This window comes from Puma concolor, chromosome A1 (assembly GCF_028749965.1).
Source record: "Puma concolor isolate L17-30 chromosome A1, mPumCon1.1.hap2, whole genome shotgun sequence".
NCBI lineage: Eukaryota > Metazoa > Chordata > Mammalia > Carnivora > Felidae > Puma > Puma concolor.
The window spans coordinates 222,194,092-222,213,517 of record NC_141667.1 but is presented as its reverse complement, the minus strand read 5'-3'; the positions used below and the strand labels follow the sequence as shown (position 1 = coordinate 222,213,517).

The 19,426-nt window shown below is 36.4% G+C and overlaps 2 protein-coding genes across 3 annotated transcripts in view; one reads left to right on the top strand and one right to left on the bottom strand.

Moving 5' to 3' along the window:
- Positions 1-19,164, top strand: part of INTS6 (integrator complex subunit 6) — a 91,538-nt gene extending 72,374 nt beyond the window's left edge. For both annotated transcript variants that reach the window (XM_086712678.1, XM_086712685.1), the window contains 8 exons: positions 1,414-1,524; positions 2,528-2,743; positions 6,403-6,529; positions 7,598-7,740; positions 7,944-8,175; positions 12,223-12,594; positions 13,622-13,715; positions 15,888-19,164. In XM_086712678.1, the coding sequence (XP_086568804.1) occupies positions 1,414-1,524; positions 2,528-2,743; positions 6,403-6,529; positions 7,598-7,740; positions 7,944-8,175; positions 12,223-12,594; positions 13,622-13,715; positions 15,888-15,981 (1,389 nt within the window). In that variant the 3' untranslated portion in view covers positions 15,982-19,164. The remainder of the gene's footprint in view (positions 1-1,413; positions 1,525-2,527; positions 2,744-6,402; positions 6,530-7,597; positions 7,741-7,943; positions 8,176-12,222; positions 12,595-13,621; positions 13,716-15,887) is intronic.
- Positions 14,785-19,426, bottom strand: part of SERPINE3 (serpin family E member 3) — a 36,315-nt gene continuing 31,673 nt past the window's right edge. The window contains exon 9 of the mRNA XM_086712694.1: positions 14,785-17,549. Within this exon, the coding sequence (XP_086568820.1) occupies positions 17,506-17,549 (44 nt within the window). The 3' untranslated portion in view covers positions 14,785-17,505. The remainder of the gene's footprint in view (positions 17,550-19,426) is intronic.

Below are 19,426 nucleotides of genomic sequence, written 5' to 3'. Positions count from 1 at the left end.
AAATCAAGATAAACCTCAGAGTTACTGTAAGAATACAGTCTATAATACATATTGCACAGAAAATTTGTGTGAATTGATTATGTTATTAGTAAGGCTTCTGGTCAATAGCAGGCTATTAGTTAACTTTTTGGGGAGTCAGAATTATCTGCGGATTTTTTATTGTGCGGGGGTTGGCACTCCTAACCCTGATGTTGCTCAGTGGCCACCTGTACTTAACAACCTAGTGTATCACAGTAGATAAGACCGTAATGTATATATTATTAAATATATTATTTACTTTTTGAAAAAGTAACCTCTTACTAAAAAGACCAATGCTAAAAGCACTTTTAAACGTTACTTTTACTTTTAAAAATGGAGGAATAGTATAGCATTTGACTATAATCCTTCTAAATGGTCTCTACTAAGAGCATTAGTGTCTTGAGCTTTGAAAATCATATTTTAGAGTTGTAAGAGATAAGTTGTGTGTCTAGCACATAGCGCCTGCCATGTAAGAGAGTAAAAAGAAAGACGCACTGAATATGAACTGTTAGGTCTGTTGACGTACTTTCGTTTTCCTAGCAACCTGGGGAATTCAGGCAAAGCTACATGGATTTGAGATGTCAGAGCTGGATTTGATTCCAGTTTGACACCAGTGCATATACACTTTCTGGTGTCAGTGAATGGCTGTCATCCTTTTTTGACTGTATCCCGCTCAAATATACTGGTGATTCTTTTCGTTGCACAAGTGGTTTCGACTGGGCTCTCCTTACAATTGAAAAGTATTACACTATACATAGCAAATATTAAACTGGCTTTTCCTTCTTATTTTTCCCTCTGAGCTTGTTTTGATTTTTCAGTTCAGCTAATAGTAACAGTAGTAATGATTAGCACTTACTGAATGCCTCCTGTGTACCAGATGCTTTTATATGTGCTTTACGTGTATAGTTCATTTAATCCCATGGCAACCCTATGAAGTAGATACTATTATTGTTATACGAAAGAAAAACTTCAGACACAGAGAGGTGATATATAACTTGGTCTAGGGTCACAAAGCTAGTGAATGGTTGAGCCACAACCCACTCAGTTACCCAAAGTAGAAATCTTCCATTTTTCTTGACTTCTTTTCACTTACTACTTAATTTCTATCAAATTTACCTCTGTGATCTGTATCTTCCCCATTTCTTCCAAACTTAGTATCTCCGATGATACTAAGGAGTCCAGGACTTTACCCTTTCTTGCCCGTGTGTGGGTAAAATATAGCCTCTAGTCCTTTTTAAGGCAAACATTTCACTGAAATACAAATATGATCATGTTACTCTCTTATTGAAGAAAAGAAGAAAGTCTTTCTTGGAAAATCTTCAAAACTGACAATACATGTAGCCATAAGTTTTTTGACAAGTTTAGGATTGAGTGATATTTTCTTTTTTCCTATAGCCTTTGAAGAAAGCTGTTAGAATGATGGGAGCACCTAACCTAATAGCAGACAGTATGGAATATGGACTTAGTTACAGTGTCATTTCATACCTCAAAAAATTGAGTCAACAGGTAATGTTAAGAAATAGAACCATTAAGTATTTTGAATGGTTTTCAATGCAAATGTTAGTTCTCCTGGTTCTGATGGAATTACGTTATATGAATACATTACATGTTTTAAAACCACATATATATTAACATAATTCAGTCTCAAGTACGTGGTATGCTGTTTTGGAATGTTAATTTCAAATAATAATTCCTAGTTTATGAAAGTGGCCTCATTAGTGTCCTAGAAATTCTGTGAACATTCATTATGTTTTCTTTTGAGAAATGTATGTTAGAAAGTTGCTTTTCTTAAAAATCAGTTTCTTTTGCTTTATGTTTTAAAACCTGTAGTTTTTTTCTTTCAAAATGGGACTTTCTTTTGAAATATTTGTTGAAAACGCTGATTTTGTCATTTGGGGCATATCACAGTAATAGATTCTTTGGTAGTCAAGCAGTATGCAGTTAGACTGCCAAGATACTACTACTGTATAGAATTCATTATTTTTCCAGTACTTTTGCCATCGCTACTTTAACTGCTAATCGAGATGTAGGTTGGAAAGAGTCAAAATATTACTACTTGTTGTCAGTGAAAAACTACATCACTTTTCGTTATACCTGTGAAGATTTAATTATGTGCTAATAATAGTGTCTTTAAGTAAATATTGATGAGATTTTTTTCCCTAATTTTATATCACCTCTGATTTAGAAATACATATTTTCATTTAGGATGCACTTAAACATTTCATGATTTAAGTGTAGTGGCTATTAGTAAATAAAATAAAATTGAAATTGTTTTTGTTTGCCCTGCTCCAGAAGGTTATTATAGTGATTTAAAACTGTAAGACATTATTATTGAAGCTATATTTAGTTTACCAAGAACTTGACATAAACTGTGCTACTTGAGGTTTTAACTTCTTACATACTTTTAAAATATAAATATGTATTTAATTTATAGAAGACCAAAACTATTAGTGTTTAATTTATTAATTTAGATTATGTTGAGACCAACTCTTATTTATTTTTACTTTAGGCCAAAATAGAATCTGATCGAGTCATCGGATCTGTAGGCAAAAAAGTAGTACAGGAAACTGGAATTAAAGTCCGAAGCCGATCACATGGTTTATCAATGGCTTATAGGAAAGATTTTCAACAGTTGCTCCAGGGAATTTCAGAGGATGTTCCTCACAGACTGCTAGACCTTAATATGAAAGAATACACTGGGTTCCAGGTTGCTTTGCTCAATAAGGTAATAGTTCTATGAATTTAATACTGCTCTGGACATATTCTGTTGTATTGTTGAATAAATCAAATTTTCTATTAGCTGATATTTAGTTTGTCCAAACTTTAGGAATACTTCTATACCTTTGTAGACTAATGATCATTAATACTATCATTGAATGAGTGAATTTTAGAATTAAAAAATTATACATGCCAAATTGATGAATAGATCAGTAAGCCAACCCATTCACTTATTTGTTAAATTCTTTAAATTTTTTTTTTTTTTTTTTAATTTTAGAGAGAGAGAACAGGGGAGAGAGGCAGAGAGAGAGAGACAGAGAGACAGAGAGACACATCTTAAGTAGGCTTCATACTCAGCACAGAGTTGGATGCAGGGCTCAATCCCACCACCTTAGAATCGTGACCTGAGTTGAAATTAAGAGCTGGATGCTCAACTGACTGAGCCACCCAGGTGTCCCCATTTATTTTATAGATGAGAAAACAGATGGGGCATCTAGCTGGCTCAGACGGTAGAGCATTTGACTCTTGTCTTGGTCATGAGTTTGAGCCCCGTGTTGGATGTAAAGATTACTTAAAAAAAAGAAGGAAAGAATACAGAGGCTTAAAGATTGCCTAAAGTTACATAGCTAGTGGGAGAGTTCACTGTAGTTTGGTACTTAAACTGATGACCTTGGGTGCATAGCATGATTTTAAAATACTTTATGAATATTCATTATTATAAACATCCTCATCCCAGGGATGCCTGGGTGGCTCAGTAGTCAGTGAAGTGCCCAACTCTTGATCTCCGCTCAGGTCTTGATCTCAAGGTCATGAGTTGAAGCCCCACACTGGGCTCCATGCTGGGCGTGGGGCCTACTTTAAAAAAAAATTCTTCATCTCAGTAGCCTTTTTTTGTAGAAACAGACATGCCAATCTAAAATGTATATGGAAAGTTAAAGGTCCTAGAATAGGTAAAAAATTTTGGAAAAAAATAATAAAGTTAGAAGACTTACACTATCTATTTTGAAGCTTACTGTAAAGTTGTAATGATCATCAACATGTTCTGTTGTTGACATAAGGATAAACATATAGAGCAGTAGGACAGAAGAGAGTCTAGAAGTAGGCCCTCACATGTATAGTCCGTTAATTTCTAACAGAGGTGCCAGAATAACTCAGTGGGTAAGAAGACAATCTCTTCAGACATAGTGCTGGGCTCATGGGGAATTTAAGAAGCAAAACAGATGAACATAGGGGAAGGGAAGGCAAATAAGATAAAAACAGAGAGGGCAAACCACAAGAGACTCTTAAATACAGAGAGTAAACTGAGGGTTGCTGGAGGGGAGGTGGGTAGGTGGACGCACTAAATGAGTGATGGGCATTAAGGAGCGCACTTGTTGAGATGAGCACTTGGTGTTACATGTAAGTGATGAATCACTGAATTCTCGTCAAACCAATACTACACTATATGTTAACTAACATGAGTCTGAATAAAATAAAAACAAAATGAACAAAAAAAAGAAATAGTGCTGGATCAATTGGATACCCATATTCAAAATAATAAACTTGACCCTTACATTACCAGTGCTCATGGTCTTAAATGTAAAAACTAAAACTATAAATTCTGGAAGAAAACAGGAGAAAGTCTTCATGACATTGGGTTCAGGGGTCATTGATGATTTCTAAAATATAACACAAAAGGTACATACATAAAAAACTTGATAAATTGAACTTCATTAAAATTTAAACTTTTACACTTGAGATATCACCTCACGCCAGTCAGAGTGGCTGAAATGAACAAATCAGGAGACTAGATGCTGGAGAGAAGGTGGAGAAACAGGAACCTTCTTGCACTGTTGGTAGGAATGCAAACTGGTGCAGCTACTCTGGAAAACAGTGTGGAGGTTCCTCAAAAAATTAAAAATAGATCTACCCTATGATCCAGCAATAGCACTGCTAGGAATTTGCCCAAGGGATACAGGAGTGCTGATGCATAGGGGCACTTGTACCCCAGTGTTTATAGCAGCACTTGCAACAATAGCCAAATTATGGAAAGAGCCTAAGTGTCCATCAACTGATGAGTGGATAAAGAAACTGTGGTTTTATATATACAATGGAATACTACTTGGCAGTGAGAAAGAATGAAATACGGCCCTATGTAGCAACGTGGATGGAACTGGAGAGTATGATGCTAAGTGAAATAAGTCATACAGAGAAAGACAGATACCGTATGTTTTCACTCTTATGTGGATCCTGAGAAACTTAACAGGATACCATGGGGGAGGAGAAGGGAAAAAAAAAATTAGGGAGGAAGGCAAACCATAAGAGACTCTTAAAAACTGAGAATAAACTGAGGGTTGATGGGGGTGGAAGGGAGGGGAAAGTGGGTGATGGGCATTGAGGAGGGCACCTTTTGGGATGAGCACTGGGTGTTGTATGGAAACCAATTTGACAATAAATTTCATATTAAAAAAAATCAGCCATAGACCATATGTAAATGAATGGGTGTGACTGGGTTCCAATAAAACTTTATTTACAAAAAATAATAAAAAAATCAAAAAACAATTTAAACTTTTGTCTATAAAAGAAACTTGGTAAAATGAACAGGCAAACTACAGCCTGGGAGAAAAGTATGTACAGAATAAAGAATATGTATCAAAATAACATGAAGAACTCCTACAACTCAATATAAAAAGACAAATATCTAATCAAAAATTGGCAAAATATCTGAGCAGATACTCCACCAAATAAGATGTACAGATTGAACATGATGTAAAAAGATGCTGTACCTTAATGGTCATTAGGGAAATGCAAAATAAAACTACAACGAGATCCCACTTCCCATCCACTACACTGGCTGTACTTGTTATATAATTAGCAGTTCTTCTTGTAGGTATCTACATGAGAGCAATGAAGATGTAGGTCCATATAAAGGCTTTATATGCAAATGTTCATAGTAGCATTATTCATAATAGCCAAAAACTGTAAAGAAAACTGTTCATCAAATGGAAAGTGGATAAAGATATGCTATATCCATAGAATGGAATACTAGTCTGGAGTAAAAAAGAACAGACTAGTGATACATGAACATGTGACTGAATCTCAAAATATCATCCTTAGTGAAAAAAAGCTAGATAGAAAAGATTTGATATAGCAAAATTCCGTTTATAAAATGGAATGTAGGGAGACAGAAAGCAGATCGGTGGTTGCCTGGGGATAGGAAAAGGGATGGACTACAATGGGCACAAAGAACTTTTGTGGGATGATGGAAGTATTGTTAAACCAGATTGTGGTGATGGTTTCACAACTGTAAATTTACTGACACTCATCAAACTGTATACCTAAAATGGGTGATTTTATGGTATGTAAATCAAAGCTCTTTTTCTTTAAATTTTCAAAGTCTTTAAAATTTGGAAATTTGTTTTATAAGATACTTACTTTCCTTAGGCAGAATATATAATAAAATCTTGAAGAGATGTGAATTTGAGTTATTTGGTAAGTTCACTACCAATTTTTATCCTCTGGTTCCCAAAACAGTATATTAAGATTGCATCATAATTTCTTTATTCTATTTTTAAAGCTAATTAGACTTGTATATCTTATTTCCAAACCTTTACTGCAGGCTAGAGATTTTAGTCTCTTATAATTCTATATTTGAAAATAAATTTGCCTTTGAATGTTTTTCAATAGGATTTGAAGCCACAGACATTTAGAAACGCGTATGACATACCAAGGCGGAATCTTTTGGATCACTTAACAAGAATGAGATCTAATCTTTTGAAGAGCACCCGCAGATTTCTTAAAGGACAGGATGAAGGTTGGATCATAGTTTCAATAATGGTGTTTCTTTTGTGAATTTCTTTATACTGAAAAAACATAGTATAGTAGTGTAGCTTTTAAAGCATTGTAGTATCTCATTTTCTTTGTAAATTCAAACAAATGAAGTAAAAAGTGAGTCGTCACTCATTCTCAGAATTTCTTTCTACCATCACTGTTTCCCCCAAATTTTATTCCCCAGAGGTGACACCCTCTGTTAGCAGCTTAGTATCTTTTTTGGCTTTGTTCATGCATTCACACACACAGGTCCACACATGCACAATCATTTTCTTGTGAAACACAATACTAGCATCTGGTGGTTTAACTTGGATGGTGAATACATGTCCTGTTCCTTCAGTTATACCCATGGCACTGACCACAGATCAAGTCAGATGAGAATTTAACTCTTTGCCATCTCTGACGTAAGCATTCCAGCTATACCTTTATTTACGTATTTATGTTTAAATGTTTATTTATTTATTTTGAGACCGAGAGAGTGCAAGCGTACTTTGGGGAGGGGAGTGGGTGGGGAGAGAATCCCAGGCAAGCTCCACATTCAGCGCGGAGTCCGACACGGGGCTCCATCTCACGACTGTGAGATCATGACCTTGCGCCGAAATCAAGAGTCGGACGCTTAACCAACTAAGCCATCTGGGGACCCCTCCCACCATAGCTTTATATAAAAAGGGTTATCTATATGTGATATGTCTTTTCTATAAATTCTGCTATAATTAAATTCTGCTTATTTGGAATATAATAGAAGAGACATTCCTTTTCATGGTAATGTTAACACATATTTGCTTATTCTATACACTCAAATTAACTGCAATATTTTTGTTTTATTTAGAAGGTAAAATCAGTTCTTTTAAATTTTATTTTAAAAATCTCAAAGACTTCATTTATGTCACAATATTTATGACGACAAACCAATTTTGCATATATGGGAAGGGAAGACTGCCTAGGATAACCCCAGATAGCATTCAAATATAAGAAGGTATTATTTGGTAATTAAACAGAGTATCATTTCAGTGAGGTTAACTTTTGTTATTGCTCTGTTCTGTTTGAAAAGATCAAGTGCACAGTGTTCCTATAGCACAAATGGGGAATTACCAGGAATACCTCAAGCAAGTACCTTCTCCACTAAGAGAACTTGATCCTGATCAGCCTCGAAGGTTGCATACATTTGGCAACCCATTTAAGCTAGATAAAAAGGTAAGCTTGAAACGTTCCATTGTATAATTTATTTGTGGATTTAACAGTTCTAATTTCACTAAAGTAAGCTGAAGCTGTTTTGTTGGTAGACTAATAAATGTTAACATAGTTATAATCTAGTTGCTTTAATGGGAACTGGAATTAGTTGTGCCATTTAAAAACTATATGTAAATCTAGGGAAATTATATTCTCTTTTGTTACAGGGTATGATGATAGATGAAGCAGATGAATTTGTGGCTGGACCTCAAAATAAACATAAACGACCTGGAGAACCAAATATGCAAGGGATCCCTAAAAGACGTCGCTGTATGTCTCCACTGCTGAGAGGCAGACAACAGAATCCAGTTGTGAACAATCATATTGGAGGAAAAGGACCACCTGTACCTATGACTCAAGCACAGCCAGATCTTATTAAACCCCTTCCTCTTCATAAAAGTAAGAGTTTTTAAAAAATAAACATTATTTGCTGCTGTTTGTTTTTTGTGTGGGGAAGAGATTTTTGTAATAAAGTATAGAAAAAATTGATAAAGTCTAAGAGTGTCTAGAGAAGATAATTGTTTATTCTAAATTAGCGTGTAATCATAGTCCTTTTAGTGAACATTTGGACATTTCATGTATTTATTATGCTCTATTATAGCTGTCATGATCTAAATATCTTTTATAAGCCTTAAGTATTTCAAAATAACAGGTATAGGGATGTTCTCAATACCCATAGAAAGGTGGTTTTCAATTACAGGTAACTTCAACAACTAATTATTAAATACATATGCTATGGTAAACAGTGCTAGGCATTGAGGTATCGCAGTGAACGAGACAATAGTGATCTCTGCCCCCATTTAGAATGAGGAAAGACAGTCATTGAACATTTCATTAGAAGTGTGGTGAATGTTCAGAAGGGAAGTCAGGTATGTTTTGGAAGCATGTGGCAAGAGGATTTTAGTCTGTGGGGTCAAGGCACTTTATTGAGGAAGTTACGTTTAAGCCAACATTGGAAGGATGAATGGGAGTTGTTTCACTAAAGCTGTGCATTCAGGAGTCTTGCTAAGCAGTCTGCTGCATACTATGTGTATAGTAGTAGTATAAGAAGAGTCTGTGCAAACGTATACAGTAAAGAGAAGCAGTTAAGGGGCTGAAAGAACTCTAGTATAGCAAAGGTGTTGGGGGTGAGGCAAGATGAGAGATGAAAGATAGGTTGAGGCCAGATCATGGAGGGCCTTGGAGGCCATTGTAAAGATTCCAGACTTTAAGGACAATGAGAATCTTTGAAAGGTTTGAGAAGCTAGTGACCTCATCTGGTTAGCATTTTATAAAGACCAGGCTGACTGTCCTGTGCAGAGTACTGTTAGGGAAGAACAAGAATGGATGTAGGGGAACTCTTAGTAAATTAATGGAATCATTAATTATAGGTAGTGATCATTTGTGGCTTAAAACTGGAGAGAACCAAATATTATATAACTCCTGAAGGGTTTATACAGTATCACTTCTGAAATACTCTTGCCAAAAAACAAAAAAGAAAGAAATCGAACCTTAACCTGATCAAGCCTCTAGATCTAACTACCAATTTATAGGAAATACAAGGATAGGAAAACATATTAAATGACAAAATAGGGAGACAATTAGCATAATCCAGATGGTGGGACACTGTAAGACAAAGAATATGGGATATGTGTATATCCAGAAAAAATGCATAGAAAAAAAGAGAAGTACAGAAGGATTTTATAGATTAAAAGGTAGTTAAACGACCTATAAACCAATGACAGTGTGCAGGCCTGATTTGAACCCTGAATCAAACAAAATCAAACTTCCCTCCACAGACAGAAAATATATAAAGTAATTAGAGATTGTGAACACTGATAGGATATTTGATGTCATTAAATAATTATTAGATGCACAGAAAGCAGTTAAGGAACCCAGGGAAGAGCTAATGACCTGCTAGTGGAGTTGTGAGAAGAACATGTATTTGAGAAATACTTGGACACATCAGTAAAGACTTGATGACGACTGGCTGGATGTTGGAGTCAGGGCAAGAGAGGAGTTGAGAGATGCTTGGTAGGTGAGGGTAACGGGGTGGAGTAGAAGAGCAGATGATGAGTGATTTTAGAGGTGCCTATTAAGTTAGCCACATGGAGATCCTAAGGTAGAAGATGGATATTTTAGTTTAGAACTAAAGAAGAGACTGGGATAAAGAGGGAGGTGCAGGAGGCAGTCTTAGCCCCAATTGAAGTGAATTAAATCACACCAAAGAAAACAATGAGAAGAAAAAGCCTAGAACAGAACTTTGAAAGTGCTAAAGTTAGGGAGAGAAATGAGTTTCAGGAAAGATTGAGAAAGAAGAATCCAAGAAATAGGAGATGAGAAGAATTTGGTGTCGTGAGAGCTAAAGGGAAAGAGAATTGAGTGGTTGGTGGTTTCAAATGCTTCTTAAACAGGTCAGTCAAAAGGATTAGAAAAGTTCTATTGGTCTTTGGCTGCCTTAGCAAGAGCAGTTTTGCTCCCACAAAATCACTGGGAAGGCAGACAGGAGTGGTCCAGAGCCCAGAAGAAAGAATGCTACCTCCAGTGAAGCAGAAAGGGTATGGGCACAAGCTGAACAGTGGCAAGTAGAGGAAGTTCCTGTTTCACAGCTCTGCTTTCCTTTCCTCTGTGAAGTGAGAGGTGATGTATGCTCCTGAGTGGGAGGCAGGGATTGGGAAAGTCCGAGATGTTAAGAGAGCGGAGAAGGTTAGAATGATCTTTTGTGGGAGAGGGAGGAAATGTTGTAGTAAGATTGCTGGGTCCTGTTTCTCCACTAGCGCTCATCATTCCAAATGCACATCTAGAGCAAGCAGATAGAGTCGGCAGATTTGGGGTTTTGCCTGGCAGGGAGGACAATGGAATGAGAGAATTTAGGACCTTGGTAAAAAGTAATGCATATGGGATATAAGTTGGATAGACAAGAAAGAGGAATCTAGAAGGTAGGATCTGCTCATTGGGAGGGAGAAAGTGGAGGAGATGCTGAAGTAAGAGTCTGGCTGAGTTACAGAGCCAACAGCAGGAGTCCTGCAAAGATAAGGGTTATGCTCCTCTGCCCGTGAATTTGTGTTTGATTTGAGAGCCAAACAAGGTGACACATTAAAGAATTGAGGCCATGTTCTTGGCAGGTGATCTGCTTAGACACTGAAGTCCCATACAACAGTAATTCTTAAACTTTAATGTGTCATTGCATCACCAGGGGATCTAGTTAAACTGCAGATTCTGAATTCATTGTTTAGGGCAGGGCTCAAGGTGAACATTTCTAGCCAGCTTTCTGATGGTGCTAACACTGCTTGTATTAGACCACATTTTGAGTAGTAATGATCTAGGATAATGCCCAAGGGACATCAGGGTGGGAGGAAGACTGCGAGCCCGGTATGACCAGAGAGGTGTGCCTTAGAGATCAATAAAGACCGTGATAGGAGAGAGAGGATGAGTGTAGTGGCCTTTACTTTCTCCCTCCCATTTATCAGAGCAAGAGTGTTATACGAGTGCAGGGAGAAAGTAACTTGAAGTGGCACTGGAAGGTGAAGGAATCGGTGACTGTACCTCCTTATTTTAAGTCCATGGAGAGTGTTTGAGAGAAAGCAGTTTCTAACTCCAAGTCTGAAAAGAAGAGCAGTTTCTTTGTCAGAGAGCTGCGTTTCAGTTAAAGCGGGAGTCGTTACAGAGAATATTTAGGAAAATTTGCAAATCATGGACGGGGATTTAGGAGGGAGTCAGAAGTTTGAGGGCTTTTTGTGGGCATGAGTTTACCTTTGGACGATAAATGAGGGAAGTAGAGATGACTTCAGCGGGTGTCCTGGAGGTTTGGTGAGCAGTCAGGGAACTTACAATTCAGCTGCTTTCTGTGGGGGGCAAGTGTTTGTAAGCTTTTTTAAGTCCAGTAATCTGATGAATTGCAGTGGGCACCAGGCTGTGGGCACTGTTCTGCGTTGCTCAACTAAAGACTGGATGAGTGGTTATAAGAAAAGAGTGTACTGTAAAGTGACCTGTCTGACAGTGGGTTCCCAGCAGAATATTGAACACTTTGGACTCCCTGTGTTTACTTTTGCCTCTAAATGATAGTAGACTGTATAAGGCAGAGGTAAGTTGGAATGAGTTAGGACTCTCTAAGGAAAGGGTAACCCTGATAATCTTGGTCATATATGTTCCCCTAAAGCATTAGAAATTTGCTTGTTCAATAAAATTGCCATAGAATAAAGCAGAGAACTAAAAGTTGTGTGAAATTGGCTTTTATTTTTTTTCCTAAGGGCAAAAATTTTACAGATTTTGTAAGTACTGTAAATGTTTCACATTGAAACCCACCATCTCTTTGGCAAATCTTAAGAACCATATCATATTATTTGTTAATTTGCATCCATCAAGGAGATTAGTTGTGATTTGCTGTAATATTATTTGTAGCTGTTTTCTTACTGTGTGCTTTGAAGTTGGCTCATGTCAATTTTTTCTTCTTATCTTTGTTTTTAGTTTCGGAAACCACTAATGATTCGACAATAGATGATGTAGTTGAAAATCATGTTGCAGACCAACTTTCATCAGATATTACACCAAATGCTATGGATACTGAATTTTCAACTTCTTCTCCAGCCAGTTTACTGGAACGACCAACCAATCATACAGAGGCGCTTGGTCATGACCATTTAGGAACTAATGACCTCACTGTTGGTGGATATTTAGAAAATCACGAGGAGCCAAGAGATAAAGAACAATGTCCTGAAGAGAATATACCAGCATCTTCACTCAACAAAGGAAAGAAATTGATGCATTGCAGAAGCCATGAAGAGGTCAACACTGAACTAAAAGCACAAATAATGAAAGAGATCCGAAAGCCAGGAAGAAGTATGTATAATTAGAGGCAAACCCCATATTTGATATCTGTGTGGGCTCAAAAAATAAAAAAAATTTAGAAGCATATACCTGATTCTAGATCAGTTTTGAACAACATTTGAGCTATGTAAGATTTGATCTTTATTCAGCCTACAAACACTAAATGTCTGTTATATCCAAAGTAGTATGGTGTAGATATGGTAAGCAGGAAGGACTGAGAGCAGAGCTTGAAGAACACACAGACAAATTACACATAGTTCCTACTATGACAGGAACCCGTAGTCTTGAGTATTCTTCTAAACAGCAACTGGAATTTAATGTAGCAGCAAACCCCCAAAAGTGTAGCGAATATTAAATAGTTTCATCTCTGTAGAGTTCCTGACATAGTGTCTACCACTGTGTTTAAGGGTTAAACTATGATGGTGAGCAGGGATGTGTTTAGGCCAAAACCCTAAAGTTATAAAAGCAATCTATGAAATGAATATAAAAGAACTTTGGCATAAAATTTCAGTATTATGACATCCATTCAAAGATGTTGACAGATTGACGGACCATGTGCTTTAATGGAACACCCATGGGTGGTTCAAAAGTGGGTAAGACAGCCCTTGCCATTTAGGAGTTTATAGTCCTTGGCAGAATTTTAGGTGAAAACTTGAAACTGAACTAGCACTCTTAACCATTTTTTCTGTCTCCATATGCCCCTCCCCATCTTGTTAACTGGAGTTGAGAATTTAAATTATAAGTATGCAATTTTATAAAGGCTACTTGCTGCTGCTTTTTCAGTGGCCAGTACCAAAAGCTAGTCACGTACTTTCTAAGCTTTATGTTTGATATCTTAATGGGAACTTTTACCAAAACTTCTGTGTTTACCAAGTTATTTTATCTTGATTGATATATGATGAAATATGTGTATTAATGAGTGGTAGAATATTTTGGTTTGGTTTAGCATATCTTGATACCGTAAACTGCAGTAGAAAAATATTGAATAAGAGTGCATAGAAAAGCCACTAATTTTTTTCTTTGCTTCTCTTGTTTTAAGAATATGAAAGAATCTTCACTTTACTGAAGCATGTGCAAGGCAGTTTACAAACAAGACTAATATTTTTGCAAAATGTCATTAAAGAAGCATCAAGGTAAATAATCTGTTGTACATTATGAAATGATTATGAAATGAGTCCCCAGTTTACAGTCAGTGTTGTAACAGTTGTGACTGTTATAACAGTATCTGTACTTGTTGTGTTATGCATGCATATGACACAGCCATGTGTGTCCTCCTCCTCCTCCTCCTCTGTTTTAGTTTATTGAAAGAAATTCACTTAAAAAATAGCCACACACAAATTCTTCACCAATTATGGACCTTTTCTCCCTGTAGATTATAGATACTTGCATAATTCTCATTGATCCTACTCTGTGCCTTTTTGGGGTCTTTATATTTTATAGCCTTCAGCTTTTCTCCTTTATATATTTGGACTACAGTTGATATTAATCAGTGATTAGAAATAACCTTGGAAGACAATATTTGAATGCTGTTCATTTGTACGTGGGAAAACATGTAATTAAGGGGAGCAGAGTTGGACAAATGGGCCTTATTCTGATTGCTTCAGTAGCCCAGGATTATGTACTTTAATACAAGGAATGTGGATCAAGATTATAAATGGTAACTATGAAGTGCAATTAACTGGAAAGCATAGTTGTATGAGTAGTGAGTACACAAAACGTTTTTCCTTGAAGACTTCTTTAGTATTATACGAAAACTTAGGGTTATCTCCTCTGACCTTTCAAATATACACAGCCTTTAAAAGTCCCCCAGTTTCTTCCATGCTATTCTTAAAGGCATTTTTAGATAGAGCAGTTACTTGGTTTTTTTTGTTTGTTTGGGTTTTTTTTGGAGTAGCTAGAGCATACACCACTTTGAGGGTTCAAAATAAGGCAGTAACTTTTCATGTTACTTATTTTGAGTATTTATTCTTTTTTTTTTTTTTTTTTTTTTTTTTTTTTCAACGTTTATTTATTTTTGGGACAGAGAGAGACAGAGCATGAACGGGGGAGGAGCAGAGAGAGAGGGAGACAACAGAATCGGAAACAGGCTCCAGGCTCTGAGCCATCAGCCCAGAGCCTGATGCGGGGCTCGAACTCACGGACCGCGAGATCGTGACCTGGCTGAAGTCGGACGCTTAACCGACTGCGCCACCCAGGCGCCCCGAGTATTTATTCTTTATGTAACATTCTGTCAGCTCAAACTTCATCATGGATTTAGCTATATTCCTGGTGGCCTGCACTCTCTACTTCTAACACCTTTTAGAGAGTTGTGTAATATTATGGTGGCTATTCATATTAATTTACAAGTAGAGAGGAAGTGGATATAGATTGGACAGTGTTTTTGGATATTCTAAAAAGCATCAGCAGTATTAATAACTTATGTAGACGAATGCAATTTTAGTCTACTATATTAGTGAAGAAAATTTTAAATTGCCACTTGAACTTTCAATGTTTGCTATATTATCCTATACTGCAGATGTCTAATTATCCTTGATTTGTTAGCTTTCAAACTGTAATAGTAGAACACCAGGGTTTTTAAACGTTACTATCCAACTGTCGTTTCTTCTTCCCTTTTGTGGGGATTATATTCATACTTTGTTCACATTCTTTCACCATACAACTTTTAAAGAGCATAGGAAGTACGGGCACTTGGGTGGCTCAGTCAGTTAAGCGTCCGACTTCAGCTCAGGTCCTGATCTCACGGTTCGTGAGTTCGAGCCCTGCATTGGGCTCTGTGCTGACAGAGCCTGGAACCTGCTTCGGATTCTGTGTCTCTCCCTCTGTCTCTGCCCCTCCCCAGCTTGTTCGTTCTCTCTCTCTCTCTCTCTCTCTCTCTCTCTCTCTCTTTCTCTCTCTCTCTCTCTCTCTCTCTCTCTCTCAAAAATAAACAAACATTAAAAAAAAAAATTAAAGAGCATAAGAAGCTATTTGAATCATTGCTTTAGGAGTCCAAATTTTGTTGGAATATTTGTAACCCTTGTAAATGTTAGGGTTTTTTTTCTTTTTGGTTGTGGAACAAATATCTGACTTCCATTGTACCTGGGCCTGGATTATTTGTTTTAGGAACAAACTGCAATTCTGCACTGATAAAATAATTTGCTTATTATCTTCCATTGGATTTTATATATCATAAAGTTGTTGTTTTTCATTTTCATTTTACTTTGAAAAATCTTCCCAAGGCAGTTTCTGTCTTTAAAAAAAGCATTATACTGATCTATATCCATTAAAAAGAAATTGAGAGTGCTATCACTTATTTTTTTATACAGGTTTAAAAAGCGAATGCTAATAGAACAACTGGAGAACTTCTTGGATGAAATTCATCGACGAGCCAATCAGATCAACCATATTAATAGCAATTAAAAGAAAACAGAATGTGGCCACTTATTTCACTATCTTCTCCAAATACAAAGTAAATACAAGACTGTTGTGATCTTGAATTCATTTTTTGACATGCATTGTTGGCTATTTGAAATACTAAGAGCAAGTCTACAGATCCTTTTTCCATCATTTTACAGTGACCTTTTCTTCATTTTGGTTTATTTTTGTAATGTGAAAAATATCACTCTAAAACACATTTTTATTTAACAAACTAAAAATATTCCTCCAAATCTCTTGCTTGTCATTGACTCTTGCGTGTCAATTTCCCTCAGGTTCTATTTTCTTAAACCAACCTTTAAAATTGTCACCTCTGTTAAGGTTGAACTTTGCCAAAAAAAAAAAATAATAAAAAGTTACTTTGTAATTTTTGGGGAAAAAAGCACATACATTAAAACTAGGTAATGTTTTGTATATACAGTTATTTTGGATATATTATTGTAAGTTGTACAAATGTATTTTGAAGAATATTTAAGAAAAGCACTTTTGTTATTCCATCAATAAATGCTCTATTTTACTCTTGTGTGGTTTAGGAAATAATCACATTTAAAGTAATCATTTAAAACCATCTTAAGGATAATGGAATTTTAAAGGCCTTGCTTTTTAAGCATTGGACAAATACACCACTTGAAGTTCATATTTGTTAAAGCTAACTGTAATTATCTGTTACATAATCTGCATTGTCTTTTTACTCTATGTTCTTAGATTTTGTTGGCTACACCAACATACTCCCATTTCTGCCTAGATAATAGAAAAGATGGGATCTGTGGCAAATAGGCAGACACTTTAAAAGCTGTTTAAAACGCAGACATCTTTGACATTATTGGTTTCCTTACTCCCCTTCAACGTCTTTTTCCGTTCTCACTAGGATTATGGGTGGCACTAAGTTGAAGCTGCCAGTTAGGGAGGTGTAAGTTTGGGGCACACCACATAGTCTGAAATGGCCAGCCTTTAGCAGCTTGATGCCATGCTTACAGAAGTCCCACAACAAATTGGGAGTTCAAAGGGGACCTCTTTGTTTTCCTCTGCTGTTCTTACACTTAAACTCTTCATTTTGTTTAGAAGCTAAATGGAAAGGAAACATTTAAGATGACTTTGCTCATTTTGTATTCCCCCTGAAATACCCAGGATAAGGAAAAACCAACACTATTCAATGTCCACTCTCAGTCCAACACGACCTCAGATGACTTCACTGAGGACGTTGACCCTGTGACCAGACTCCTCACTCACCTTTCATAGATCACTGCTGTGCCTTGTAGTGCTTTTGGGGTAACCAATAGAAAAGAAGGTTAAAATACATTTAGATTAACAGAGGGCAAAATAAATTTATAAAATTATAGTAAAATTGATGGAATTTTAGTTTCATAATATTTGAAAATCACATACCCTTATCTTTTTACACTTTCGCGGAACATTTTTAAAATTTCAGGGGTATAGCAGAATGCAATTGTAACTTTTTATGAAGAAAAGCATAGTTGACAGTGGAGAACATGCTTGAGATCTCTTAATTTAGTCTAGGGGATTTGAAACGCTCCCAATACTGAAGACAAATCCTGTCAAGAAAAAGAAGCATTTAATGTAACGTTACATAGTATTTTCATATGCAATTCTTTAAACCTTTTTTACCTCTACAAAATACCTTTAAAGCAGGATATCATTTCATAGGTGGAATTGTCAAGGTAATTACCTGCAGTCACTGCTAAATTCAGGAGCTACACAAAATCCAGAATATATTGTCTGGATTTAATTGTCTTAAATTATGTATATTTAGATTCTGAGATTAATAGAAGGGATTACAAATCATTCGGATAAAAGTTCATACTTAAGAATATTTAGGAAGGGGGTTCAGTCTATTCCGATGTTTAGCAGCTTTCCTTATCAGGAAGTTCTTATTTCCATTTTATAGATTGCTCCTGAGGTGATCATCTTTAAACCCTTCACCTTGATTACATTCTGGGGATGAATCTGGGAAGAGCAGTTTGTTCAGTCTCCTCTTTCTGTCCTTAATCTCTCTGTCACCATACTCGATAGCCTCATCCAAAACCTAGTCATAAGGTTTGAAACTAATCAAAACTCAAGCTTAATATCCCATCTCGAAGGTTTTTTACATTTTAAGAAACTGGGCATATTAGTTAAATTAGTGAAATACTATAGAATTCTTGTAAGCAACGGGGGGTTGAATTTAAGGGGAATATCCTGTCTTTTTGGGCCCTGTAGGTCACTGGGTGACTTTAGGCTGGACAAATGGTATTCTCTAACAGTTTAATCTTGAGATTAAGATCGTTTTTCTTAACGTTCCCATATGTGTCCCATTTGTCAATGGATTCATTATTTGCCCTTATCAGTAAGATGTGTCCATTTGGTGTACTGAAGGCTGAGACTGATTTCTATCTCTTCGACACCCCTCTCACCAGGAGAGTAGTCACTGTGCCGTGTGTGGTGTGGGCAAATACCTCCCAGAAAGAGGTAAATAAATTCACAAAGACTATATTCAGATGTGCGGCGGATTATGGAACTGGTTTTGGATTATTAGCCTTTTATGTTCATGTGTTTACTGAGGCAGTTCTGAAAACTCCTATCATCGAAACAGTGGTGTGTCCTTTACTAGTGCAGAGGTTTTACGTCATTGTTACGCAGCTGAATTCCAAAAGAGATATCGGTCTCTTTAAATGTCATCAACTTTTATTGGCTATCAGCTTTTGACAATGACCTTCCTATTTGCATTTAGTCCTGTCTCTGTTTCTTGAGGGAGTAGAGCCTGTCACTTTTTTCATCTTTCATTTTTTGGACATGTATCCTTTCTAAGAGAGGGCTCTCTGTTGCCTGTTCTGAGTGATAAGTGACAATTTCATCTAATAAACATGGGGATGGAATGATCATGGTGAAATCCTAGGAGGATATATTCTGTTGATGGACTTTTTCTCCCCAAATAATCCCCCAATAGATTATTTCCTAGTGAATGATTATCTTCATCCTTTTTGTCACAAAAGTGTTCCTTTGATTTCCAGCACAAGTTACAGCAGTATGCAAATGATTCTCAGATAAAATGATGTTGACAGTATTTCCTTAACAATTTGTGTAAAACTTATGCGTAATTTTCATTATTCTAACTTTTGACTTTTTTTTCTCTCCATAAATAAAAATAATGCCTGATGTTTAGTTAAAGTAGATCCACTTTTGCTTGATTTTGTTAGTCTTGTTCCATCCTATTTCTTTTTAACACATTGTTTCGACTTGCCAACAACTCTTTACTGAGAATCTCTTTTCCTTCCTAGGCTGATAAATAATGGGGAGGGGGGAGGGGGAAACACGGAGAGGAATACTTAGAATCCTTTTTCATCGCAGAAATGAGAGGAGCTCCGCTTGTCCCTCTGATGTGCTGAGGCTTTGCCTGGTCCATACCATTTCTGGCTTAAGATGAGGTTGTATA